We start from the raw sequence: 27,988 nt of genomic DNA on the forward strand, positions 1-27,988 counted from the left end.
CACTGAATGGGCTGTATCCAATGATGGAAGCCATAATGCAGAACAATGCAGTATTATTAACAGGGAGTTATGCGAAGTTTGCTTTGGGGGAACTGTAAATTATATGTGAGGAGTACAAATCATAAAGCAAAACATTTAATGCCACAAATAATTTAAAATGTAAATTTTCAAAATTATATTTTAATATATACAGAAGTCTCACATATGGAGAGCAACAATGCAGATATATTCTAAAATTCCAGCATATTCAGGCAGCTGAACAAAAGCATCAGGCAGGAATTAATGCAATCATAGAAAAGACATTCAGTGCGATATGACTACAATATTCCCGAAACTGTTCCTGCAGTTACATTAGAGCTTTGAACAAATAAACTAGTGCGAAAAGTTGAAAATAACAAGTACTGCCTTTCACTCATTGGCTTTAAAGAAATTAATGATTATTGTTACATAGTTTTTAAAGCAATTTAATGCTATGTATTATCTAGTATGATGGAGTAGGGAATGGTAACATGCATAGTTATAGATAATGATAGCTCAACTGAAGGAAAAAGTGTGTGTAAAATATTAAACAGTTCCAAAACAAGTTTCAGATATTCCAACCAAGATTATTATAGCAGATCATAAGAATAAACATGGCTGTAATAGCTTTTGTTTTAAATTTTCAACTTATGCAATTCACTGTATGCTTTGAACTAACTGTACTTCCAAACAGTACCTTTTACTTTTAATAGTTATTTACAGATACACAATATATTTACATTGTTGCCAGCAAGCATAAAATCAAATTTTATGATGTTTATTTCCTATATGCTTACACCCACCCTTCTGTAAAACAGAATAAATTGCAAACTGAACCATTTCTCGCTTTTGATTTAGGGCCACAGATTGATCAGATTATAAAAAAAGTGGAGCCACTTTGATAGCAGCTAAAAGAATAAAAGAAAAGAAAAAGCATTTATATGGTGCCTTTAACAAAACATCCCACGGGCCTTCACAATCAAACAGGAAGACAGGGCAATAGTTCAAGTGGATGTTGATGTTTGAGGAAAGGCAATGGCCTTGTGCACTTATCGCTAAGACCATTAACGTGGACACCCAGAGAATGTTCATGGCAGACGGTGGAATTTGAATTCACTAAATACCCAAAATTTTAAAAAATGTAATAGTGACCAAGATTGTCAAGGAAAATTCATCTTCAGGAATGGAGACTGCAATCCTCACCTGGTCTGCCCTACATGCGACTCCAGACCCACAACAATGTGGTTAACTCTCAACTGCCTTCTGAGTAATTAGAGATGGGCAATAAATGCTGGCCAAGCCAGTGACACCCTCATCTGTAAATGAATAAAAACTAAAATGTTAAAGTCTGGCTTCTTTAGGGGCTGTGAGAGGGGAAGGAAAAGCAACAGGAAAAAAAGAGATGGGAAGTTAATGACATTGGACTGTGGTTTGGTGATGAACAGCTTGATTACAGGACATAGAGATCGAAAAACATGTTGGTGAGAGATGGGGGTTGGGAAATCAGGTTGTGAGCCCAGAGGAAGTAATCTGGCCTGCCACTAGAAGTGTGCAAGTCTTAAAGTACAAAATGAAATGGTCAGCTCAGTGTAATGGAAATGAACATCCTGCAGGAAGATAACATATCCATAAACCAGTACAGAGAGGGGTTAAAGCATCATTCAGAAGTAGATGAAAATCTCAAATCAAACAAAATCTCAAATCCATACTATCTTACATAAAAAGATAAAGCAGACAATACAACATATTGCCTGAGAAAGTCTCAGAAATACTGAAAAATAGAGTGTGCTGAACATTAAAATCTCTGACTTCAAATTGAATTCCTAAAGGCTGAGAAACATTAATAGGATAATTAGTTCCTTCACTATGAAGTTTAATGCGGTACAGCAATTTAATCTAACAAACATTGATAGCATGTTGCAGCATGTAGCATTGCAGATGCCTTGTAACCTGAATGGCATAAAATTATCTCTAAAGGCAGCAAACTTTATATTTCTATAAACCTAGAAGTATTATCTTGGATAGCCCTTCTTCATCATTAATAGTTGAATGATGAAGCTACTTGTAGACTGAACCGATCAGAGATTTACAAGCAACTCCAGTGATGTGGAACGTCAAGCAGAGTTGATAGCAATGAAAAGTTAAAGGCAAACAAAACAAAGAATTTTGATTGAAAGACCAGCATGGGCTCTGCTGCCTCAAAATATTAACTTCAAAATGTTTTGAAATTACGAGTAACCCATCAAACCCTTAACATAATTATCAGATTCAGAGTCTGCTTTAAATAATGGGTAGATAAAATCTGGAGCCCTCTTCCCTAAAAAACTGTTGAAGTATTATTAATTAGGAATTTCAAAACTTTAAATTGATCGGGTTTGGTTCGGTCAGGCGAAAGTGAGTAAATGCAGTTAGCACACAGATCAGCCAAGATTTACCTGAATTGGACAACAGACTTAAGGGGCTGAATGACTTACTTCCGTTTCTAGTAGGCAGTTGTCCAAATGTCATATTTCATAATCACATACTAAACTTGTGATAAGCCATCCAGTCATATGCTAGACTGTTTTACAACATAAGACAAGATTAACAGAAACAAGGAGGTGCTGGTAAACAAACTGGGCAAGAGACAGAAATTTAGATTGTTATGCTGCACTTCGTGATCAATTTGAGCCATATATGTTTGATGCCAGCAGAAGAAGTACAAAGACCAGCTATGCCTTGATAAACTCTAATACTCTCTATGAATGATTGCAAGAGGCTTAGTTAAAAATAAGTCAGGAACAGATAGCCAGATAATGAACAGGAAATGCATACGTTAGAAAGAACATTCTTACAAAGGAAGAGGTATATTAAGCTGTAACAATATAATGCAAATGGGCAAAGGGAACTGCAGTTGACAGATTTACAGAGAAAGGAGTTGATCCCTTCAAACAACCACAAATGCAGCTGCACAATCTAATGGCGAAGAAACATTTTAATATGTGCTGCATTTCAAATGGAGTAATACATGATGAATCAGCAGCACAGAAACTGGAGAGGCTACTTCTCAGAGGAAACAGGAAACACATGTTCAAAATATAGAACGATGTTTCTAAATAAAGGTTAGACAAACTTATGAACCCATAACATGATACTGCAGTATTTAATCATTTATACTGGCTACAAAACAGGATTTTGGTAACTGCCACTTTATCACACTAATGAGACAATGTAATTTATAAGAAATATAAAAAAAATGCCAACCCATTCCTGTAAATGATGCTGAGTTTCTTTTCCTTATTAAGTAATTCAAAGAACAAACTTCCACGGTATCTACATGAAAAACATACGTTCATTTTACTCCTCCATTTCAAAAACAAATTATGTACAATTCATAACTCATTGACAGGAAACACTCTGCTACATTTCATCTGACCGTGGATGTGCTTTTATGATTACTGTTGCAGTGTGCTCTGTCCAGTTTGGCGTGTTCACCGCTGAAGGAGAGATGCCATAGCCACCACCTTTATCATTTCCTGATGCTGCCCTGCCCAGGCTTGTGTCATCTTGGACAGCAGGCTTCACTATTCTATCCAGGTCTGAAGAGGAATTGATGTTCAGTGTTGATTTGATGGCCAAGTCAGAAGCTTCAGGTGTGCTATTCTGACTTCCTGACAATAATGTTTGAGGAATTTCCCTGTCTAAGTCTGGATTCTTTTCTGTTATGTCGGGGTTAGCATCTGGATTGTAGACTTTTGGTACCACGCGTATGTGAGATGATTCACTATCAAGTAAAGTCCTGGAAAGAACTGTAATGAAGGAAAGAAACTGGTCATAATAATCCAAAAAAAAAATGCATACATTCCACAGAACCAAGTGATTAGCAAGAGCCAGTTTAAAGCAATTTGTTATTTTGTATAACCCTACTGGACAGCTTATTGATGAAGGGCTTTAGCCTGAAACATCGCTTCTCCTGCTCCTCGGATGCTGCCTGACCTGCTGTGCTTTTCCAGCACCACACTCTTGACTCTAACCTCCAGCATCTGCAGTTCTCACTTTCGCCTAGCTTACTAAGTAAGTTGCGCATGGTGAGGTAGGAGAGATCTTATCTTGAGTAAGACGCAGCCAGAGTGAATATATAGTTCAGGGAATTTGGAAGCAGCATGGGAATTTGGTGGGAAACTTGCTTTTCTTTGCTCACAGTTACAAGGTTTATTTCTTACAGGATAAATGGAAGCAGAGGATCAAGTACCAAGCAGAGTGACCTCATAGGTCACAGGTCACCAGAAATACAATGGCTTGTGATGGCTAGTAGAGTCATCGAGTCATAGAGATGTACAGCATGGAAACAGACCCTTCTATCCAACCTGTCCAGATATCCCAACCCAATTTAGTCCCACCTGCCAGCACCCAGCCCATATCCCTCCAAACCCTTCCTATTCATATACCCATCCAAATGCCTCTTAAATGTTGCAATTGTACCAGCCTCCACCACATCCTCTGGCAGCTCATTCCATACACAGACCACCCTCTGCGTGGAAAAGTTGCCCCATAGGTCTCTTTTATATCTTTCCCCTCTCACCCTAAACCTATGCCCTCTAGTTCTGGACTCCCCGACCCCAGGGAAAAGATTTTGTCTATTTATCCTATACATGCCCCTCAATTTTGTAAACCTCTCAGCCTCCAATGCTCCAGGGAAAACAGCCCCAGCCTGTTCAGCATCTTCCTATAGCACAGATCCTCCAACTCTGGCAACATCCATGTAAATCTTTTCTGAACCCTTTCAAGTTTCACAACATCTTTCCGATAGGAAGGAGACCAGAACTGCACGCAATATTCCAACAGTGGCCTAACTGATGTCCTGTACAGCTGCAGCATGACCTCCCAACTTCTGTACTCAATACTCTGACCAATAAAGGAAAGCATACCAAACGCCTTCTTCACAATCCTATCTACCTGTGATTTCACTTTTAAGGAGCTATGAACCTGCACTCCAAGGTCTCTTTGTTCAGCAACACTCCCTAGGACCTTACCATTAAGTGCATAAGTCCTGCTAAGATTTGCTTTCCCAAAATGCAGCACCTCACATTTATCGGAATTAAACTCCATCTGCCACTTCTCAGACCATTGGTCCATCTGGTCCAGATCCTGTTGTAATCTGAGGTAACCCTCTTCGCTGTCCACTACACCTCCAATTTTAGTGTCATCTGCAAACTTACTAACTGTACCTCTTATGCTCATATCCAAATCATTTATGTAAATGACAAAAAGTAGAGGACCCAGCACCGATCCTTGTGGCACTCCACTGGTCACAGGCCTCCAGTCTGAAAAACAACCCTCCACCACCATCCTCTGTCTTCTACCCTTGAGCCAGTTCTGTATCCAAATGGCTAGTTCTCCCTGTATTCCATGAGATCTAACCTTGCTAATCAGTCTCCCATGGGGAACCTTGTTGAATGCCTTACTGAAGTCCATATGGATCACATCTACTGCTCTGCCCTCAATAGTCTTTGTTATTTCTTCAAAAAACTCAATCAAGTTTGAGAGACATGATTTCCCACGCACAAAGCCATGTTGACTAACTCGAATCAATCCTTGCCTTTTCAAATACATGTACATCGTGTCCCTCAGGATTCCCTCCAACAACTTGCCCACCACCGAGGTCAGGCTCACTGGTTTATAGTTCCCTGGCTTGTCATTACCACCCTTCTTAAACAGTGGCACCACGTTTGCTAACCTCAAGTCTTCCGGCACCTCACCGGTGACAATCGATGATACAAATATCTCAGGAAGAGGCCCAGCAATCACTTCTCTAGCTTCCCACAGAGTTCTCGGGTACACCTGATCAGGTACTGGGGATTTATCTACCTTTAACCGTTTCAAGATGTCCAGCACTTCCTCCTCTGTAATCTGGACATTTTGCAAGATGTCACCATCTATTTCCCTACAGTCTATATCTTCCATTTCCTTTTCCACAGTAAATACTGATGTAAAATTTTCATTTAGTATCTCCCCCATTTTCTGTGGCTCCACACAAAGGCCGCCTTGCTGATCTCTGAGGGGCCCTATTCTCTCCCTAGTTACCCTTTTGTTCTTAATATATTTATAAAACCCCTTTGGATTCTCCTTAATTCCATTTGCCAAATCTATCTCATGTTCGCATTTTGCCCTCCTGATTTCCCTCTTAAGTATACTCCTACTTTCTTTATACTCTAAGGATTCACTCGATCTATCCTGTCTATACCTGACATTTGCTTCCTTCTTTTTCTTAACCAAATCCTCAATTTCTTTAGTCATCCAACCTTCCATTTCACCCTGACAGGAATATACTTTCTCTGGATTCTTGTTATCTCATTTCTGAAGGCTTCCCATTTTCCAGCCATCCCTTTACCTGCGAACATCTGCCTCCAATCAGCTTCCGAAAGTTCTTGCCTAATACTGCCAAAATTGGCCTTTCTCCAATTTAGAACTTCAACTTTTAGATCTGGTCTATCCTTTTCCATCATTATTTTAAAACGAATAGAATTATGGTTGCTGGCCCCAAAGTGTTCCCCCACTGTCACCTCAGTCACCTGCCCTGCCTTATTTCCCAGGTGTAGGTCACGTTTTGCACCTTCTCTAGTAGGTACATCCACATACCGAATCAGAAAATTGTCTTGTATGCACTTAAATTCCTCTCCATCTAAATCTTTAACACTATGGCAGTCCCAGTCGATGTTTGGAAAATTAAAATCCCGTACCATAACTACCCTATTATTAGGTAAGATTACCTATATTAGATTAGATTACCTACAGTGTGGAAACGGGCCCTTCGGCCCAACAAGTCCACACCGACCCGAAGCGCAACCCACCCATACCCCTTCACCTAACACTACGGGCAATTTAGCTTGGCCAATTCACCTGACCTGGACATCTTTGGACTGTGGGAGGCAACCGGAGCACCCGGAGGAAACCCAAACAGACACGGGGAGAATGTGTAAACTCCACACAGTCAGTCTTAGAGATTATTCTTAGAGATAGCAGAGATCACCTTACAAGTTTGCTTCTCAATTTCCCTACGACTATTGGGGGGTCTATAATATAATCCCAGTACAGTGATCATCCCTTTCTTATTTCTCAGTTCCACCCAAATAACTTCCCTGGACGTATTTCTAGGAATATTCTCCCTCAGCACAGCTGTAATGCTATCCCTTATCAAAAAATGCCACTCTCCCTCCTCTCTTCCCCCCTTTCTATCCTTCCTGTAACATTTCTATCCTGGAACAGTAAGCTGTCAGTCCTGCCCATCCCTGAGCCATGTTTCCGTAATTGCTTTGATATCCCAGTCTCATGTTCCCAACATGCCCCGAGTTAGGCCCCTTGCATTGAAATAAATGCAGTTTAATTTATTAGTCCTACCTTGTCCCTGCCTGCCCTGACTGTTTAACTCACTTCTGTTCTCAGCTGTACCCGTCTCAGATCGATCTCTTTCCTCACTATCTCCCTGGGTCTCACCCCTCACCTTACTAGTTTAAGTTCACCCAAGCAGTTCTAGCAAATTTCCTTGCCAGTATGTTAGTCCCCTTCCAATTTAGGTGCAATCCGTCCTTCTTGTACAGGTCACTTCTACCCCAAAAGAGATTCCAATGATCCAAAAATGTGAATCCTTCTCCCATACACCAGCTCCTCAGCCTTGCCTTCATCTGCTCTATGTTCCTATTCCTGCCCTCAAAAGCTCGTAGCACTGGGAGTAATCCAGATATTACTACCCTCGAGGACCTCCTTTTTAAATTTCTGCCTAACTCTCTGTAATCTCCCTTCAGAGTCTCAACCTTTTCCCTTCCAATGTCGTTGGTTCCAATGTGGACAATGACCTCCTGCTGGCCCCTCTCCCCCATGAGAACTTTCTGCACCCTCTCAGACATCCTTGATCCTGGCACCAGGGAAACAACACACCATTCTGCTTTTTCTCTGCTGGCCACAGAAACGTCTGTCTGTACCTGACTACAGAATCCCCTAACAATTGATCTCTTGGAAGTCGATGTAGCCCTCGTTGCATTACAGCCAGTCACAACACCAGAAAATGTTCGTGCTACGTTCCCCTGAGAATCCATCACCCCCTACATTTTCCAAAACAGCATACCTGTTTGAAATGGGTATATCCACAAAAGACTCCTGCACTAGCTGCCTACCTCTCTTACCCTTCCTGGAGTTAACCAATCTATGTGACTGTATCTGAGACTTTCCCCCCTTCCAAGAATGTCATCCATCTCATTGTTTCTGTTGCAAATTCCTCATCGCTTCTATCTGTCTCTCCAACCGATCCACTCGATCTGATAAGACTCGCATCCAACAGCATTTATGGCAGATATAATCCACATAAACTCTCTTTAAACTCCCACATCTGACAAGAAGTACATATCACTGCAAAGGCCATTTTTGCTCCTTTACAATTTACAGACCCAGAAAATAACACCGTCTTATTCCTCTACAAACACTGCTCCAGGTTAAAGTAATAGTTATGGCTTATATTTTAAGTTTAATCAAGAGACTTATCTCCAAAACCGTATAATCAAGAAAGAATCCACTATACTCACTACTGCAGCCTTTCTCTTGGACAGACTTAAAACAACAATTATCTTATCGGATTCAGTGCTGTGAACTTTGCCCAACAGTTCCTCCAAGATTAGTAGTAACTTGACCATTATAGATTACTTTCAGATTGAAGATAAATAGGGGAAAAACTTATAGGCTACCTTTGAACAAAACTACACACCCTAAATTTACAGTTTTACTTTACATGATAAGTGTACTAAAATTATTTTCAGCCAATGGCTACAAACACCACTGGTTTACTTTTTGGAACTGGGTAGCAAAATGAATTTACAAAGCTGTAACTCCAATTGAACAGCTGTGTTAACATCAGTAACTATTAAGTTAAATTGATTGATTGTTATTTAAATAGAGCACCACTGCTCAGATAAAACCATTCAAACACTCAGGTCAAATTAAACAAGCTACTAGCACACAAAGATACATATTTTCTGGATAAATTTCAGAGATAAAGTACTCTTTTGGTTTGTAGAAGTTGCAGTTCTGAGAAGCTAAAACTGTAGAAGCAGAAATAAGTCAGTCAGTCAGCCCATTGAGTTTGCTCTGCCATTCAATGGGATCATGGCTCATTTGATAGTTCTCAACTCCACTTTCCCACCATTTCCCCTTAACCTTTGATTCTCTTATTAATTAATAATCCGTCTACCTTAGCCTTGAAAATATTCAATAACCTTATTTTTAAAGCTCTCCGCAGTCCACTGATTCACTACTCCCCCACCCCCGGAGACAGGGGATTCTCCTCAACCGTGTCTTAACTGGTGACCCCGAAATATGAGATTATACCCTCTGATTTTTCAGTTCCATTACATTGAAGCAGCTGTTGAAAGTGATGCCCAACTTAAAATGTGTAAATCACATGACATGTACAGCAATATTGCAAAGCGCACAGCAGTGCATTTATTGCCTCATACATACAATTAGGAACATAGGAGTAGGCCATTCAGTCCTTTGAGTTTGCTGACTATTCCATTCATGGCTGGTTTGGTTATGGTCTCAGATCTAATTTCCTGTGAGCATCCATAATTCTTGATTCCTTTGTTGATCAAAAACCTGTCTAATTCATGATAGAATTATTGAATCCCTTCAGTGTGGAAACAGGCTATTTGACTCATCGGGTCCACAGTGACCCTCTGTACAGCATCCCACCCAGACCCACAACCTCTACCTTATCCCCATAACGCTGCACTTTCCATGGCTAATCCACTCAGATTGCACGTCCTTGGACACTATGGGCAATTGAGGTTGGCCAATCCACCTAATCTGCACATTTTTGGATTGTGGGAGGAAACCTACGCGGGCACAGGGAGAATGTGCAAATTATATGCAGATAATTACCTGGGGTTGGAATATAACCACAGAGCACTGCTGCTGTGAGGCAGCAGTGCTAATTACTGAGCCACTATGCCATCCATTCCTGAATAAACTTAAAGACCCAGTCTCCTCCCAGCCCTGTAGGGGTACAGCATTCTACACTTGAATGACCATCAAGGAAACAAAACCTCTACTCATCTCTCTAGGAATTCAGTATAGGTGCTAAGTAAAATTGATGCTGCCATAAAACAACTTCACTGCTGATTTTTAAAATTGTGCTACTTTGAAGTTTAACACTTTCACTCTACATCTTGAAAATCAGGAAGAGGTGCAGATGTTTAGGAATATCTGAACAGGAAAGTATTAAACGAATGAATGGCCATTAATTACAGCAAGAATTCAAAGTCAGTTCATCGATTTTGCTCAGATATCTCAAGCCAAAACATTTCAGCCACAAGGACTGGTTTTTATAAATGGTTCTTAAAAATTTCTCACCACTATACGACTCATCCTGGGACCCCAGCTTTGTACCAAAAGGGTTGATACTTGGAAAAATGATAAGTGTAAAAGACAACAGGAACACCTAGGAGAGAACAGAGGCAAGTAAGCTTGCTAGTTATTCATAAATGGAACGATACAGTGCAGACAAAATAAACCCACAGATAGTGATAGCATCCATCTGTATGGGTCCCATTAGGGAGCTAATCCAGGAGAAAACCATAATCTCAGGAGCCTGTTTAAAAAGTTGGAGGATAACATGGAGCAATACATAGAATTTTGAAGCAGAATAAACATATCTAAAGGTCACCTGAATAGATTTTTCAGCATAACCTAATATTGACAAGAGCTGTAATATTTTGAAATAAAATGGTCATTACAAAATTATAAGCACTTTTAACTGGAGGATTATTTTCTACTCCAATTTTGTTGACTCTTTCTTTCAGCTGTCATCTGGGACTTATCTCACGGTTTTTACTTCATGTTGACAAGTATCTAATGGTTACCTGATTTTACAGTTGACAGCACAGCTACTCTGGATTGTATCGCACTGTCAAAATCACAACTGTTCACCTTGGCCTTCATTCACTACATTTGTACAGCCACAAGTTTGCTCAAGCACAGCCACAGCTCTGACTCGGAGAGCCTTAGCCCCAATAAAAGCTCTCACATATGGGCTATTCCCATCTCATCCTTCAATACAGAGGAACTCCCCAACCAGTTTCTTTACTGCAGAAAATCTTCCTAAATCCACCTCCCTGTAACTCCCATCTGCCTCACCTCCAATAAAGAGAGTCATGGATCAGTGAGTCACTGATCAAAGCATCTGTTGCAAACCGACTTTTGCCCAGACCATCTGACCACATTTTTTTTCCACTTATCCAATGCCCCTAGCCCTGAATTCACACCCTGCTTTTGTTCCTCTTTATCCCATCATGCCCTCTCCAAGCTCTGGTGTGCACGAGGGCTCACCTCATGTTTTCCCCCTCTCTTTAGCTAACTGTTAACTAATTTCCCCTCCTGCCTAGTCATTAAGGTTAACCAATTTCTCTCATCGGGTGTTATCTTTCTCTCCTTCAAATCTGCCATCATCACCTCTCTCCTCATAAAACCAAATGCCACAGTACTTGTAGACTAGTTTCTCATTTAATATATCCCCTTCCTCTCCAAAGTCCATGAATGTATTGTCATCTCCCAAATCGGAACTCACTTTTCCTGACTCATGTGCAACTCCCACTAGTCAACTGCTGTCCCTATTATAATATGACGGTAGTTTTTCCCAAATTCACAAAAGACATCCAATGACGAAAGTAAACTTCTCCCCCTCACTCTCCTCAACCTGCCTGCAGCCTTCAACACAATTGACTACAACCATTTCCTTTGAAATCTCATGTTGATCAGCTGTGTGGGACTGCTCACCTATGGTTCTCCAGCCAGTGAATCATTTATAATGATTACTCTTTCCCCTGATATGTTGTTACCTTTGGTGCCTCCCAAAGGGAGGCCACCCCAGCCCCGTATCTCATCTATATGAATCCCAACTGCAACACTATCTGAAAGCAGAGTATCAGTTCCACACACATGCAAACAGTACCCAGCTCTACATCACAGTATCACTCAGACTCTTTCACTGTCTTTAGATGATCAGACTACCTACCCAGTATCCAGTACTCAATAAGCAGAAACTTCTGCAAATCAAGCAGCGGAGGATTGGAGCTATTGGTTTCAGTCCCCATTCCAGACCTAGACAGTGCCAGGGACCTGGATTCAATTCCTGCCTCAGGTGACTTTCTGTGTGGAGTTTGCACATTCCCCGTGTCTGCATTGTTTCCTCGGGTGCTCAGGTTTCCTCCAAAAGTTAGGTGAATTAGCCATGCTAAATTGCCCACACAATGTTCAGGGACATGTAGGTTAGGGGTAAATGTAAAATAATAGGGTCTGTATGGACTTGTAGGGCCAAAGGGCCTGTTTCCAAACTGTAGGGATTCTATGGGCCCTCAGTAACAGATTAATTGCAGTCAGTTCATGATGCCATATCTGACTAGCTGCAGTCTTGGCATCATATTTTACCTAAACATGAGCTTCTGATCACATATGTGAGATCACATCTTGGTGACATCGTCCAACTTCACCCAACAGCTCATCTGCTGCTGAAATCCTCATTTCTGCCTTTGTCACTGCCAGAATGTATTCCTGTCAATCAAAGCTGCCCACAGCCATTTCACACTCCATGGAGCTTTAATTGGTTAAAGGCAAGGCTTAACCTGTGTCAGAGTGTTGCTGGTGGATTTTATTAGCTGTCAGCTCTGCTGTCCCTGCAGTGCCACCAGGATCTCTGGCCATTGCTGGGACTATGAGCAGACCCAACAGCCAGAGTGTCTGGGTCAGAATACAAATGGAGGTGTGACAGCAGGCACAGAAGTGGAGGCCTGAGGTGGGGGAGTGAAGGGAGGTGATATTGCGATTTGAAGGGCAGGTAATGCAAGAGCACCCGGATGGCTAGGACTTTGAGGAATGATGGGAACGGGAATGCTCCAGTTTGGGAAAGGGAGCTTGGTTCAGTAATACAGGCTCCCATGATCAACTGGCAGAGGAGACTTGGACTGAATAGTCTAATGCTTTATTATATGTTATATATTATTCATGACACCATGAGCACCTATTTTGTAAAATAACCTTCAATGTGGCATCTTTTTAAGAGCCTTTTGAATTACATTACACCTACAGGTTCAGCAATACCTATGTTGTTTGTTACTTCCGCAGAACTTTAATAAAGTAGTTGAACACAATTTCCCTTTCACAAGATCATTTCACACTGTCAGCTAGTAGTTTAATTTTCTAAATGCCTTGACATTTCGTAATGGATTCTAGCATTCTGTATAAACAAAGCTTTCTATTGAGCAAAGCAACACTTAATCCCAGCTCAGACACATTCAACGTACTATTTAACTGTGTGATATCTTATTCTTACCATTATGCATGTGCTGATGTTAGCACTTTTGGTTGTGGTTTGCTTAACCAATGCTTGCAGCTTCCTTAGCTGTTCTATTAGTGACCTGAAGTAAAACAAATGAGAAACGATTGTTACCTTTTCCATACTATAAAATATAATAAAACAGCTGGAGAGATAAAAACAAAAATTCCTTACTGAAGGTTTAGGTTGTATTTTTGCTTCAATATTTTATCTTAAAGTGATGTATATTCATCATATTTATTTATATTTGAAAATTTATATTAAGAATTGACATAAGACAATAAAAGCATTTTGCAACTGGTTTATAAGTGAGAAAATTAAAGAGTTAAAACATAATTTACCAAAATATTTGATGATCAGTACAATAGATTACACTAGCTGGAATTAGGAATCTTACTGCAGTCAAGCAGCCACAGATTTCTATCCAATACTTACTATGATGGGTATCATGTACAGAGAGATGGTATCAGAAACAAGAATAGAAATGTTCCAGGGAAGTAATTTCAGACAGTTTATTAAGAAGTTAAATTGCTCTTAGATTTTAGTCTACCGACTTGTCATGTGAATCCCTGAATGTCCATTATTGTCTTGTTCTAATGTTCTTTTTTAAAAAGCTATATTTCTTTGGTCAGAGGTAATGAATACTAGTGTTATGAATTCAATCTTTTCCCAACTGAGGACAGCCACCCTTTGTCAGTATTAGGTTCAGCATAAATGAACATTGCATTCACAAGCATATCAATATTATAATCTTATCTCTGTGGCTATACGTACATATTTTGGCTTTCAAGATGCTGCACTTTCCTCTGCAGCTCCTGATTTTGAACGGTGCATGCTACAACTCTGCAACACAGAAATATAATCGTTGTTTAGATTATCCACAACCAAAAGAATAGACACACCACAAGTTTGCAATCACAAGAAATCAAGGAGCAGAAGTAAGTTGAAATTGAAGTAGATTTCCTGCAAACATTAAACCCTCATTTTAAAAACAGGCAGTAAATCGTGATGGGACAGAATAAGAAACAGTGCAGGTATTGAATCATACAGATTATTAACACCTGTTATCTGATGGAGTGTAACTAATACGATAGTTTAATTCTTTACATATTCAATAGCAATATACACACACTACTAAACATTTTAAAAATACCTGAACAACTTACAGACATTACTTTATCTGACTAGAAAGAAGGTTGCCTCAAATTGTTAATTTTAAAAAAAATCAGTTTCAAGCAAGCTTAATATTTGTACATTCTTACCGACTCTCCAAGCCATCGATGTAATTCTTTTTCTTTTTGCGACTCTCCTGAGCAGATTGTTTGTTTCTGATCTTTCTGCGGATTCTTTTCAGTGCTCGTTCTTCAGACTGCAATAGTAATGTAATGAAAGTTTGCAAAATAAGAGCCAACTAAATAGAAGCTCGACATTTTATCCACCAATTTAGATAACTTTAGATGATTTAAATTTCAGAATAATCCCTTCCATGGAAAAATTCAAGACTATGTTTCATTGATTGAACTAAAAGGCATTTTCCTTGTAATTTCAAACCAGCAGAGTAGCTTGAATGTGTTGGACCAGTGAGTGAATAGTGTCAAATTGGCCCTTTCAACATATATACAAGCACACCCATGTTCGGTGACAATATTGTGTCTAAAAGGATAGATATGTGACCAGTATTCTTTCACTCTTGAATGAACTAATAACAGTATGCCAAAATAGCTAAATTCATTGTTCTCTCCTATTCTCAATCCCTGCAGTTAAAGTATTTGAAAGAGGTGCTAAGTATAACAGGATAATGTCAGCATGGCAATTTTGGTTTAATTTCTCCCCCTTTTCAAGAAGGGAGGTGGTAATTTGGTGCAGAGTGAATGAGAGCTTTAGCATCTGAGACAATCTCATGAATCTTTCTGTTGAGCTTCAAGGAAGCATGAGAACATAGGAAAAGGCCTTTTAGCATTTCAAAAATATTCCTCCATTCTGCTAGTTCATGGCTGATTGTGATTCTAAAATCATAGCAGTCAACATGAAGCTTATTATCATCAGATATTTGATTATCACTGTAAAAAATTCAAGTGCATAACATTTTAATCAGAAAACCTATCCAGCGGGAGGATGTAGTTGTGTCATGGAAAAGTAATTGGACTAGGCTAGACAAGTGTGCTGGGAACATGGGTCAAATCCTACTATGGCACCTGGTGGAATTCAAGAGAAATTAATAAAATAAACAGCAGCAAAATTTGATGTACAGTGCAGTAATTTCCTGGAGGTGCCACCAATTGCGTCATCACAAGACAAGTCTGGTGACAGGAAAGGCTGCCCTTCAGCAGCACTCTCACCATGCCGACTTGCCGACATTAAAACATTAATCACTTGAAACCTGCTCTTCTGGTGAGACAAACATAGAAACATACAAACATACAAAACAGGACCAGCAGTAGGCCATTCAGCCTTTCGAGTTTGCTCTGTCATTCAATATGATCATAGCTAATCATCCAACTCAGTACCTTGTTTCCATTTTCTCATAATACCCTTTGTTCCCTTTAGCTCGAACAACAATATTTAAACCCTTCCTGAAAACATTCAATGTTTTGGCATCAACTGCTTTCTGTGGCAGGGAATTCCACAGGTTGACCAGCTACTCGTATGCCTGACACCAGACTCCCAAAGCAAGTACTCTACTTGGAACCTGGTCGTGGTCAGTGACTTCCAGTTGAAACACTACAGGAATCTCTGAAGGCAAATATGTTCACTGACTCATGGATGACAACGCTGGCTTATAACTGACCAAAATAAAGGTGGCTCACTCTGAAAGGCACTGAATAGGAGAGGCTTTGGTTGGGAACTGCATAGGCTAAAACAAAGTATTGGAGGGAGCTCTTACGTTTCAAACAACTAGCAGATTCAGATATAGTCTGCAGATTGTAAAATGGACTTAACAGACAAATCAGAACCCACTGAACTGGGATGGAAGCAAGTCATCCTTGAGTCCAAAGGGCTGTCTAAGGAGGAGGCTAATGCAAAATAAAAAACTGATAATTCTCTCACTTCAGCAGGTAAACGATGAGGTTGTTCTGACCTTTGTGAGGGGAAGGTGTGTTGGTAACTCCAAACCATCCTTGGCTAAAAGTCTTTTTTCTTCATCTGTCAAAACCAGATTTTCAAAGCAATGCTGAACAAAGAAAAGTATTAAGAGGTCATCTTTAACACACACTTCAATCAAATATTTTTGATAAATAAATAATTGCTTCTGACAAGTACATTACATCACCATTTCCAGCACGTAAACATATTGAGGTTTGGAATAACATGGGTGTTTAAGGAGCACTTGTTTTCATAAATAGATGCATTATACAGAAATTCTATTTGTAGAGGTGAAGAGTGAAATACCAGACAAAGTAAGTGTAATGAGAAGATGGATAAATCACCAATGATGGATAAATTATCAATGCATAATTAAAGAAATCCATGGGAGGAAATAACAGATGCTCAGAGAATCATTTTCCAATCGTCACTAGGTACAGGCAAGGTATCAGAAGACTGGAGGTCTGTGAACATGGTACCATTATTCAGAAAGGTGTTGAAGGTTAGACTAAATAATGAAAGGCTACTCAGTCTGACCTCATCAACAATGCACAACACAAAATTCCAAACTGCAGTAAGAAATAGTATATTTTATCAAGAGGATATCTGCTGCTTGGCAGTCTCAAAATGAACTAAGTTGAGAGTGCTAAAACTTTATAAGACAAGTCAGACCATAGCCGGAACACTGTGGAGAGTTTTGGCCCCATTACCCAAAGAAAAATATCCTGGCATTGGAGGAAGTCAGAAGAGGTTCACGACATTGATCCAGGGTGTAGAGGGATTTTTAATGAGGGGAAGTTAAGTAATTTTAAAATAATGAGAGAAGACCTTATTGAAACATATAGAACTTTTAGGGGACTTGCCAGGATGCAGAGAAGTTTCCCTTTGTGAGACAGTCTAAGATTAGAGGTCATAATCTCAAAATAAGGGGCTGCACATTTAAGACAGAGACATCGGGGAATTTCTTCTCTTAGAATCTGTGGAATTATTTCCTACAGAGGGCTATAGATACTTGGTCATTAAGTATACTCAAGACTGAGACAGACAGGTTTTTAAACAGAATCAAGGGTTTATGGGGAAAAGGCAGGATTTGGGAGTTGAGTTGCGGGAACCGGAGCTGGAGCTGGATGAACTTTGGGTCATTTGGGAGGCAGGGGGTTATTGAGATAATGACAATGTTGTTGAGGAGAATACCAAGGTACAGACTACTAGACTAGGTGTGATTGAGGTTCACAAGGAAGAGGTATTAAAAATCCTGCAGAGTGTGAAAATAGATAAGTCCCCTGGGCCGAATGGGATTTATCCTAGGATCCTCTGGGAGGCCAGGGAGGAGATTTCTGAGCCTTTGGCATTGATCTTTAAATCGTCATTGTCTACAGGAATAGTGCTAGAACACTGGAGGATAGCAAATGTGGGTCCCCTGTTCAAGAAGAGGAGTAGAGACAACCCCTGGTAATTATACACAAGTGAGCCTTACTTCAGTTGTTGGTAAAGTATTGGAAAAGATTAAAAGGGAAAGGATTTCTAATCATCAAGAAAAGAATAATTTGATTAGGGATAGTCAGCACGGTTTTGTGAAAGGTAGATTGTGCTTCACAAACCTTAGAGTTCTTCGAGAAGGTGACCAAACAGGTAGATGAGAGTAAACTGGTTGATGTGGTGTATATGGATTTCAGCAAGGCGCTCAATAAGGTTCCCCACAGTAGGCTATTGTACAAAATGCGGAGGAATGGGATTGTGGGAGATATAGCAGTTTGGATCAGTAATTGGCTTGCTGAAAGAAGACAGAGGGTGATGGTTGATGGGAAACGTTGGTCCTGGAGTCCAGTTACTATTGGTGTACCACAAGGGTCGGTGTTGGGTCCACTGCTGCTCGTCATTTTTATTAACGACCTGGATGATGGTGTAGAAGGGTGGGTTAGTAAATTTGCAGACGACACTAAGGTTGGTGGAGTTGTGGATAGCGATGAAGGATGTTGTAGGCTACAGAGAGACATAGATAAGCTGCAGAGCTGGGCTGAGAAGTGGCAAATGGAGTTTAATGCGGACAAGTGTGAAGTGATTCACTTTGGTTGGAGTAACCGAAATGCAAAGTACTGGGCTAATGGTAAGATTCTTGGTAGTGTAGATGAGCAGAGAGATCTCGGTGTCCATGTGCATAGATCTTTGAAAGTTGCCACCCAGGTTGACAGGGTTGTTAAGAAGGCATACAGTGTTTTAGCTTTTATTAATAGAGGGATCGAGTTCCAGAACCATGAGGTCATGCTGCAGCTGTACAAAACTCTGGTGCGGCCGCACTTGGAATATTGTGTACAATTCTGGTCACTGCATTATAAGGAGGATGTGGAAGCTTCGGAAAGGGTGCAGAGGAGATTTACTAGGATGTTGCCTGGTATGGAGGGGAGGTCTTACGAGGAAAGGCTGAGGGACTTGAGATTGCTTTCATTAGAGAGAAGAAGGTTGAGAGGTGACTTAATAGACACATATAAGATAATCAGAGGGTTAGATAGGGTGGACAGGGAGAGCCTTTTTCCAAGTATGGTGACGGTGAGCACGAGGGGGCATAGCTTTAAATTGAGGGATGATAGATATAGGACAGATGTCAGAAGTAGTTTCTTTACTCAGAGAGTAGTAAGAGTATGGAATGCTTTGCCTGCGACGGTAGTAGATTCGCCGACTTTAAGTACATTTAAGTTGTCATTGGATAAGCATATGGACATACATGGAATAGTGTAGGTTAGATGGGCTTCAGATTCGTATGACAGGTCGGCGCAACATTGAGGGCTGAAGGGCCTTTACTGCGCTGTAATGGTCTATGTTCTAGATCAATTGTGATCTGATTACATGGTGTAGCAGATTTGATGGGCCAACTGGCCTACTTCTGTCCTACATTTTCTGGTCCTTATGGGATTTGTTTAGTCGTATTTCCATGAACCAGGAACACCTATAAACCACGTCCTGCCTGCAGTGCTGATCAAGAGATATGTCCATAGGCCTCCATTAATATTGCTTTTGAATTTTTAAAAAATTCGTTCAGCAGGATTAGGGTTTGGTTTCTCATTCCTAATTACTCAGACGGCAGTTACATCTCAACTACATTGTTGTGGGTCTGGAGTATGTAGGCCAGACCAGGAAAGCATGACAGACTTTCTTCCCTAAAAAATATTAGAGAACTAGATGGGTTCTTATGACAATTGGTAATGGTTATATAGTTGCCATTAGACTACTTTTGAATTCCAGATTTCTTTCTTAAATTCAATTTTCATCATCTGCCATGCTGAGCCTCAAACCCCCATGGCAAACATTAATAATAAGAAAAAACAGGAAGTGCTGGAGAAACTCAGATGGTCTTATGAGTCACATTGGACTCAACTTTAACCACAGAAGCAGTTTCTACAGCACTTTCTGCTTTTTATTTCCATTCTCCAGTATCCACTGTTTTAAGAATTAGTCCCTGGTATAAAAATGAGTCCCTAGTTCTGGACTACTAGCTCTGCGACATTGTCATAGTAATGCAGGACTTCCATCTGGTTGCATTGCCTGCATCCAGCCTCTCTGTAGTGTATGTTCACAACAGCAGGTGAAGGATGCCTGTGACCTTTATATATTGATGATCTACTTTGCTGCACTAATAAAAAAGCTATATAATAGACACTCTTCCACCATTCGTCTGATGGTGGAAATAAAGACACACTTGAAGTGGAATTTCTCCAACGAGTGGTGCAAACTAAATTTGAATACAGGAAACCGAGCATATTTCAACAAGTGGAGTCACATGATGCAGCCTTCATTTCTTTGCAGAAGGGCTTGACCACCTCATTGGCAAGCTCTGATGGCTGGAGAGCACTAATGGAGGCGGGGAACAAAATCAGGCACCTCATATTTTAAGAAGGCACAAAATTTCTCTCATCCCACCAAGAAAAATGCTCCACTTAAATATATTTGAATCAAAATACGTATTTGTGGGAATTAATAGACATTCTCTTACTTGATTTGTTTTGTGGTTTTGTTGCAGATCTTCAATGGTGAGAGTTACCAGACCAGGTCTTTCTTCCACAGGAATAACTTGCGGGTTTTCGATCACAAAATCAGGTTCCCATTCTTCTATGGTGAATAAAGATTGACATTTGCGATGTTAAAATAATTGTTACGCACCAATTAGGTAACCTGATTAATTGAAGGACTATTTGACTAACTCTAAAACTTCCGGAAAGAAAGCATATTTTACATGGGACAGGATGAGTGGGGAGAAAGCAGTCTGAAACTCAAGTGCTGGCAGTTTCCTGAACACATCTTCTTCCAGACAAAGGTGACATCAGTCACTGAAGAAAAATCATTAACATTGGAATGTGGGCATTTCCAGCAAGGAGAGTGTTTGCTTCCCATCCCTAATTACCCTGGAGAAGATAATGGTGGCTGTGAGCTGCTTTCTGGAACTGTTGTTGGTGTTGATGCATGCACAATGCTGTTAAGAAGGGAGTTTAGGATTTTGGCCGAGTGGCAGTGAAGGTAGAGTGATATTGTTTCACACCAGGCTAGTGTGTGACATGAAAGGGAACTTGCAGATTATGGTGTTGCCCTGTAACTGCTGCCTTCTAGAATACAGAAGTCATGGGTTTGGAAAGTGTTATCAAAATAACCTTTGCAAGTTGTTGCTGTGCTTCTTACAGTATACACTGCTGCTGTGCATCAGTGGTGGATGAAGGGAATATTTACATTGGTGGATGGGGTGACAAGCAAACCAACTGTTTTGTACTGGATTGAAGTGAATTTTTTGACTATTGTTGAAGCTGTGGCTATACAGGAAAGTGGGAAATATTCCATCACTCCTGTGTTACTCCTGATATTTGTCATCTCGATGATGGACAGGATTTGGGGATTCAGGATATGTGTTACTCACCACAGGATTCCTATCCTTTGAACAGCTCTTTTGGATGTATTATTTACATGGCTCATCCAGTTCAGTTTCTGGTCAAACCCTACGGTGTTGGCTAGCAAATTCAGTGATGGCAATGCCATTGAATCTCAATGGGAGATTTAAGATTATTTTATTGGAGAAGATCATTGCCTGACACTTGTGTAACACAAGCATAACTTGGCACTGATCAGCTGAAGCCTGAATGTCATCCCAGTCTTGCTGAGAAGTTGCAAATGATGTTGAACACTGAGCAATCACCAGTGAATAATCCCACTTCTAACCTTATAAGCTTATAATTGAAGGGATAGAATGAATAGATAGGTCCTTTCCGAGGGTGGGGGATTCCAGAATTACAGGGCATAGGTTTAGGGTGAGAGGGAAAAGATATAAAAGGTACCAAAGGTATATGAATAGGAGGGGTTTAGAGGGATATGGGCCAAGTGCTGGCAAATGGTTCCAGATTAGGTTAGGATATCTGGTCGGTATACATGAGTTGGACCAAAGGGTCTGTTTCCGTGCTGTACATCTCTATGACTCTAGGATACAACTGGCTAAGGTTGGCAGGCATGTAAGAAAAATTGCGAAAAATGATATCCGAGCACAAAGCATAGAACAATTCGGAAATATTTGAAAGGTGATCTAAACTAGACATACAGAAGATAGCTTTGACTTAAATATGCTAAAACTAAGCCCCATGGTTATAAGATAGCAATTAATAAAAATAATAAGGCATTTAGGAACTCCTTTACTCAGAATGTGGAAGTTGTTTTCACATTGAATAATTATGGTGAATATCAGCTGCATTAAAGGAGAAGTTAGATAATTGGTTTAAGCAGCATTAAGCCAACCCACTCATCACATTGATGTATGTCCCTGGATGACGTGAACATAATGCAGCTCATACCCATGTGCAGTTAAGTACTGACAATATAAGAAAATCTCTTAACACTAACCTAAATCAATTGAGATGTCAGTTTCCGTTGAAGGATTCTCAGTCCTTACGCTAAGCAAACAATTGACTTCAGTCTGAGAGTCCTGATGGAGTGAATAGTTATGGTCAGAATGTACAACTTCAGAAAATGACGGGCTATCAGTCAGTGGAACATCACTGCTTGACGGACTATCTTCGTGAGTGCAATTGTTATTGTTGTCTTCTGATATTCCACTGTCACTATCTAATGGAGACCAGGATATTGTATTGGCCTCATCCTCAAAAGAACCGATGATGGAGTTGAAGAAATCTTCAGTGTCATGGTCATTTAGTATCTGCAAACAGAGAAAGCAAACATGTACCAATAACAATATCATGTGGCAGAACATGGAGAAATACTAACATACTATTTGTACTAGGGGAGGAGAGAAAGAAACCATTGCTTCCCCACAATCCATAACCAGATTGTTAGTTCTGCTTCTTCCAAACTGGATAGTGCCATGTCTAATTCCAGTGCTGAAAACAGATACTTGAACAGAGTGAGCATGCAACAAATTGCAGGGGCAGCATGGTAACTCCGTGGTTAGCACACAGCTGTGTCATAGGGAACCAGGTTTGATTCCAGCCTTGGGTGACAGTGTAGGGTTTGCACAGTCTCCTGTGTCTATGTGGTTTCCTCCGGGTGCTCCATTTCCTCCCACACTCCAAAGATGTGCAGGCTAGGTGGGTTAGCCATGGGAAAAATGTGTGTTATGGGGATAGGGTGGGTGACCGAGTCTGGGTGAGATGCTCTTCGGATGGTCAGTGCAGACTCAATGACTGAATGGCCTCTTTCTGCACTTTGGGGGTTTTACGATTCTATGAAATCATTTGTATAATTTAAACTTTAAAGCTTGAATATTGTGGTTTTGCAAAGTCCTACCATGACTGTGGCAAGTTGAGAGTGCTAACCATCCCAGTCCTCCAGTGTCTGATAATAGATATAAATGCTGTCAATGGTCTCCCAACAGCATTCCCATTTCTTTTCAAGGAGCCATTATGGAAATAGGAGATGAAGAATGGCTTTTTAGCAGGCTTAAAGCCTCCTATGGCAAAGCATGGATAGCAATCTCATGTACTGGTTTCATTACAAAATAAATTGCCTTTACTTGACTACAATACGTGGAATTAATTCAATTGTGACTATTAGCTTGAATAGAGTAGATAAATGTGCCACTTTATATAGTAGAACACTGTTCTGTTTAGAAGGCTCCAGGTTAGGCTTGTAGGTTGAATTAGCATGCTAGTTAGATTACTACAATCTCAGTAGCCCTGGGACGTTGGGAGTCCTTTAGCTACATTCAATAATGATACAGACTGCAGGTACTACAGAAAAACCAGCATTTGGTATAGTATCAGAGTCAGACAGCATGGAAACAGGCCTTTCTGTCCAACCATTCCTTGCCAATCATAATCCCAAACCAAACTAGTCCCACCTGCCTGCATTTGATCCATGTCCCTCCAAACCCTTTTTATTCATGTACTTATCCAAATGGCAAAGAGTCACGGTGGTGTACAGCAAGGAAACAGATTCTTTAGTCCAATTTGCCCCTGACAACCAGATATTTTAAACTAATCTAGTCCCATTTGCCAGCATTTAGTCCTTATCCCTCTAAACCCTTCCTATTCATATACGTATGCAGATGCCTTTTAAATGTTGCAATTGAACCAGCCTCCTCTGGCAGCTCATTCCATACACGCACCACCATCTACATGAAAAAGCTGCCCCTTAGGTGTCTTTTAAATCTTTCTCCTCTCATCTTAAACCTATGCTCTCTAATTTTGGACTCCCCTACCATGGAGAAAAAAACCTTGGTCACTCACCCCATCCACCTCATGATTTTATAAATCTCTAAGGTCACCCCTCAGTCTCCGATGCTCCTAGGAAAATAGCCATAGCCTACAGCTCAAACCCTTCAACCCTGGCAATATCCTTGTAAATCTTTACTGAACCCTTTCAAGTTTCACAACATATTTCCTATAGCAGGGAGACCAGATGTGAATGCAGTATTCCAAAAGCAGCCTCACCAATATCTTTTAGAACTAAATCACATCAGGTGAAGAGGCAAGGGAGAAAAGAAAATCAATCACTTACATCATGCTCACCCAGTCCCCAGTCCATCATGAAATTGGTCCCATCACCAAACTCCTCATCTGGAGGTGATCCAGACTGCTGCCGAAACAGCAACTGCAGCAACTCATTATCAAGGTCATCAATAAGAGACATCTACAGAGAGAAGAAAGATATACTTTAAGAAGAAACTTAAACCATTTCTGAATGCAGGCCAGAGTAGTAATTCATTATAGTAGAACTTTAAGATCTATGATATGAGTATCACAAAGATTCAGCTATCTAATTAAGAACTAGGCTAATTAGAAATGCACAGTACAGGCTTTATTAATAGGGGCATATGGTACAGAGCAAGGAGGTGATACTGAACTTGGAGAAGACACTTGGGGATTTGTGTACAGTTATTGGTGTCATCCTAGTAGTGAATGTGAACACATTGGAGACACAGAAGAGATTTACTAGAACAATTCCAGAAGTGAGAAATTTAGGTTGAGGTGGGTCTAGTTTGGTTTGGGACTGAGTTCGGCATGGATGCAGTGGACCAAAGGGTCTGTTTCTGTGTTGTATGACTCTATACAGATTGGAGATATTGGTATTGTTCTCCACAGAAAGGAGGCAGCTAAGAGGGAACATGGTAGAAGTTCTCAAAATCATAAGGACTGAATAGAAACTGTTCCTGCTCGTAAAAGGATCAAGAACGAGAGATAGCATAGATTTAAAATGATTTATAAAAGAATCAAATGTGGTGAGAGGGATAAAAAAAACATTTTCATGCGAGTGGTTCACGTCTAGAATGCACTGCTTGGAAACATGGAGGAGGCAGGTTCAATTGAAACACTCGAGGGAATTGTTTTTTGTTTCTATTTAATTAATCATTCAATGTACAAATATATAAGGAAAAGGCTAAGGAATGGCATTAAGTCATGAAGCTCTTTTGGAGAGGTGCAGACAATGGGCTGAATATCCTCCCGGTGCACTGTGACACATGTAATTCTGTGTTGTGTGAAATGTATTTATACAGATATACACAGACCCTAGTGTACAACTATCACCTCAGATGGCACTTGCTGCAACCCAGTTTTGCTTCCAGAGGAAATTCCTACACTTTATAAGCTAACTTTTACCTATAATGACATTGTTGCATATTAGAAATCAGATAAACATCTATTTTTGTAACTGATGACATAGAAACCAAATGGCATTCCCCTGTCAGAAGTGAGTATTCCCAATCACAAAATGATTCATATAAATAAGAAATTTGACAAACTTTCTTGAAGCTGAACAGCTGCGGTTACACACATCAGCAGGTGAGCTGCCTGAAAACTTTTTTCAAGGGGAGACAAGCTTGCTCCAAGCTCTAGCTGCTGTCATTCTCAATTCACTGCAAATCTTTTGCTGCAGTTTGAATGACAAATAAATTTGCTGGAGATAGCAGGCAATGCCATTTCTGTTGGTGACTGTATCAGTGATTTTATGTCAGGCAAGAAACGTATGGATGATTGTTTAAATAGAAACAGAAATAATGCTCTCGAGTGCCTCAATTGAACCTGCCTTCACCACGTTTCCAAGCAGTGAATTCCAGGCTCTTCCACGTCCAAGTAGGACCACAGGGAGTAGAAGGAGGAAGAGGCTGTTTGGTTTGAACTGGATTATTAATTAGCAGAAATAAAGGATTATTGCACAGGCAATTTTGCTTGTTGTCATACTGCCATTAAGAGGTGCTGTTCTGTGATTGTTACAGGACGTACCTTTACAAATGGAAGCCACTATGGGAAGGATTTGATTGTAAAGTTTGACTAAGCATTATTATTAGGAGAAAAAAAATTCTAAAGCATGTCTTCTTTTAATAAAATGCTAACTTTATTGCTAGGAGAAAGTGAGGACTGCAGATGCTGGAGATCAAAGCTTAAAAATGTGTTGCTGGAAAAGCGCAGCAGGTCAGGCAGCATCAAAGGAGGAGAATTGACGTTTTGGGCATAAGCCCTTCAGGAATAACTTTATTCTGCAGACAATCATCTTAATTTACAAATGCTATAGTAACAAAATAGATCAGTACAGTTATTTTACAGCCGTGATGGGATTGCTGAAATTGCCCTTCAATCAGAAGGCAGAATTATATCCCTCAAACAGGACAGTATCCAGTGCACAAACAGGAAGACAGTGTGCAGAAAATGAAATATTAAGGGATGGGCAAACGTTCTAAGTCCAAGGAAAGGTGACTCAACCCAAAACTTTTTAACTCTGTCATCTCTCCACTGATGCTGCCAGACCTGCTGAGCTTTTGCAGCAATTTCTACTTTTGTTCTAAGTTTGTGTTCAATTGAATCATCTACTATTTTGACAACGGTATTTCAATGAATAGATCCCAAACCAGCACTGGGATGCAAACGTACATCTAAATCTTAATTATTGCTGAAACAATAATAATGTCTTCAAAGGCAGCAATCAGTGGCACTCCTTTTCGTTTCTTTAACCGGATGTAAAGCAATGTGTAATACAGATGTTACAAGTCGATGAAAAAAGATATTGACTTCCAAAAGTGCGAAAGTATTTCAAAGCTACATTCATACCAGCGCCTTTCACTGCGTTTAGCAAATTAACACAAAAACTTACTTTCAAACGACACAAACGGCGGATTAAAATATCCTTGAAATGAGGAAGAGATTTATTATTCCATAGCTTTTAGATTTAGAGCAGGAGTACTTCCTGGAACGAACACTACAATCTGCTGCAGGAAGATCAACTTGACATGACCAAGAGCTGTCTATGTGATCGGTAAAATGGAAAGGGATTGTAACACACAATTAACCTCTGCGCGTCTTCACGGCCCATTGAAAAGATAACACACTTCGATTTGTTTACAGTTAAAAAAAAGCGAAACAAGTGAATGACACCCCGTTGCCACTTGCTGCCCCCAGTGAGGACAATTCGCTACATTTCCCAATACAGACAGATACCGACACTCCGAAGATTTTCCCCGGGTTATTCTGTCCTTCCCCTATGGTCTGTCCCCCTCTCAGGCTGCTGTCTTACCCTGTTCCTCACTGCCCGGTCCTCTCTCTCTCTCTCTCTCTCACTCACTCACTCCACACCGGCAGCCGATGTTTCTCTCCGATAGTAGATTCCAACAAGGCAAAAATGACATCAAGTCACCGGAACTGCGGGCGCTGCAGCAGCTTCCTGGGTGCTGTAGTTTCTCACACCCTCCCTCTGCTCACTTCTGGAGATCATCCCCAGGCCAGAGAACTACAACTCGCAGCACATCCATCCGGTCGCTTCCGGCAGCTTTGCACCATCACTGGAAATCCCGCCTCTCTCCGACTCTCATTGGTTTTGCACAGTGTGAGTTTTCGTTAGCGGATAAGCTGTGGAAGACATCAGTCAATCAACCTGTTTTCCTCATCTCTAAACAGGAGGTCCGGGAAATTCCGAGTGGTACTACGAAGCATTGAATAACAAAATCGAAATTGCTAGAGAAACTCAGCAGGTCTATCAGTATCTGTGCAGAGAAACCAGAATTAATGTTTCGGGTCCAGTGACTCCTTATCAGAAGCATTTAAACATTGAATAAAT

General features: G+C 40.4%; 1 protein-coding gene across 3 annotated transcripts; it reads right to left on the reverse strand.

Moving 5' to 3' along the window:
• Window positions 1-213: 213 nt before the first annotated feature.
• On the reverse strand, window positions 214-27,591 carry creb3l3l (cAMP responsive element binding protein 3-like 3 like). 3 transcript variants are annotated; one of them, XM_060820570.1, is made up of 10 exons: window positions 27,449-27,591; window positions 24,440-24,571; window positions 22,328-22,640; window positions 20,445-20,557; window positions 16,452-16,544; window positions 14,635-14,741; window positions 14,147-14,215; window positions 13,370-13,454; window positions 10,396-10,483; window positions 214-3,806 (listed from the first exon to the last, which is right to left on the reverse strand). In XM_060820570.1, the coding sequence occupies exons 2-10, from the start codon at window positions 24,569-24,571 to the stop codon at window positions 3,418-3,420; spliced, it is 1,389 nt and encodes a 462-aa protein (XP_060676553.1). In that variant the 5' UTR covers window positions 27,449-27,591; the 3' UTR covers window positions 214-3,417. The 3 variants fall into 3 exon arrangements, with proteins under 3 accessions (XP_060676553.1, XP_060712967.1, XP_060713027.1); XM_060856984.1 differs by having other exon boundaries at window positions 20,445-20,560; window positions 27,449-27,590; XM_060857044.1 differs by lacking the exon at window positions 27,449-27,591 and adding an exon at window positions 27,029-27,427 and having other exon boundaries at window positions 20,445-20,560.
• Between the last annotated feature and the right edge of the window lie 397 nt (window positions 27,592-27,988).

Source organism: Hemiscyllium ocellatum, chromosome 1 (genome assembly GCF_020745735.1).
Source record: "Hemiscyllium ocellatum isolate sHemOce1 chromosome 1, sHemOce1.pat.X.cur, whole genome shotgun sequence".
NCBI lineage: Eukaryota > Metazoa > Chordata > Chondrichthyes > Orectolobiformes > Hemiscylliidae > Hemiscyllium > Hemiscyllium ocellatum.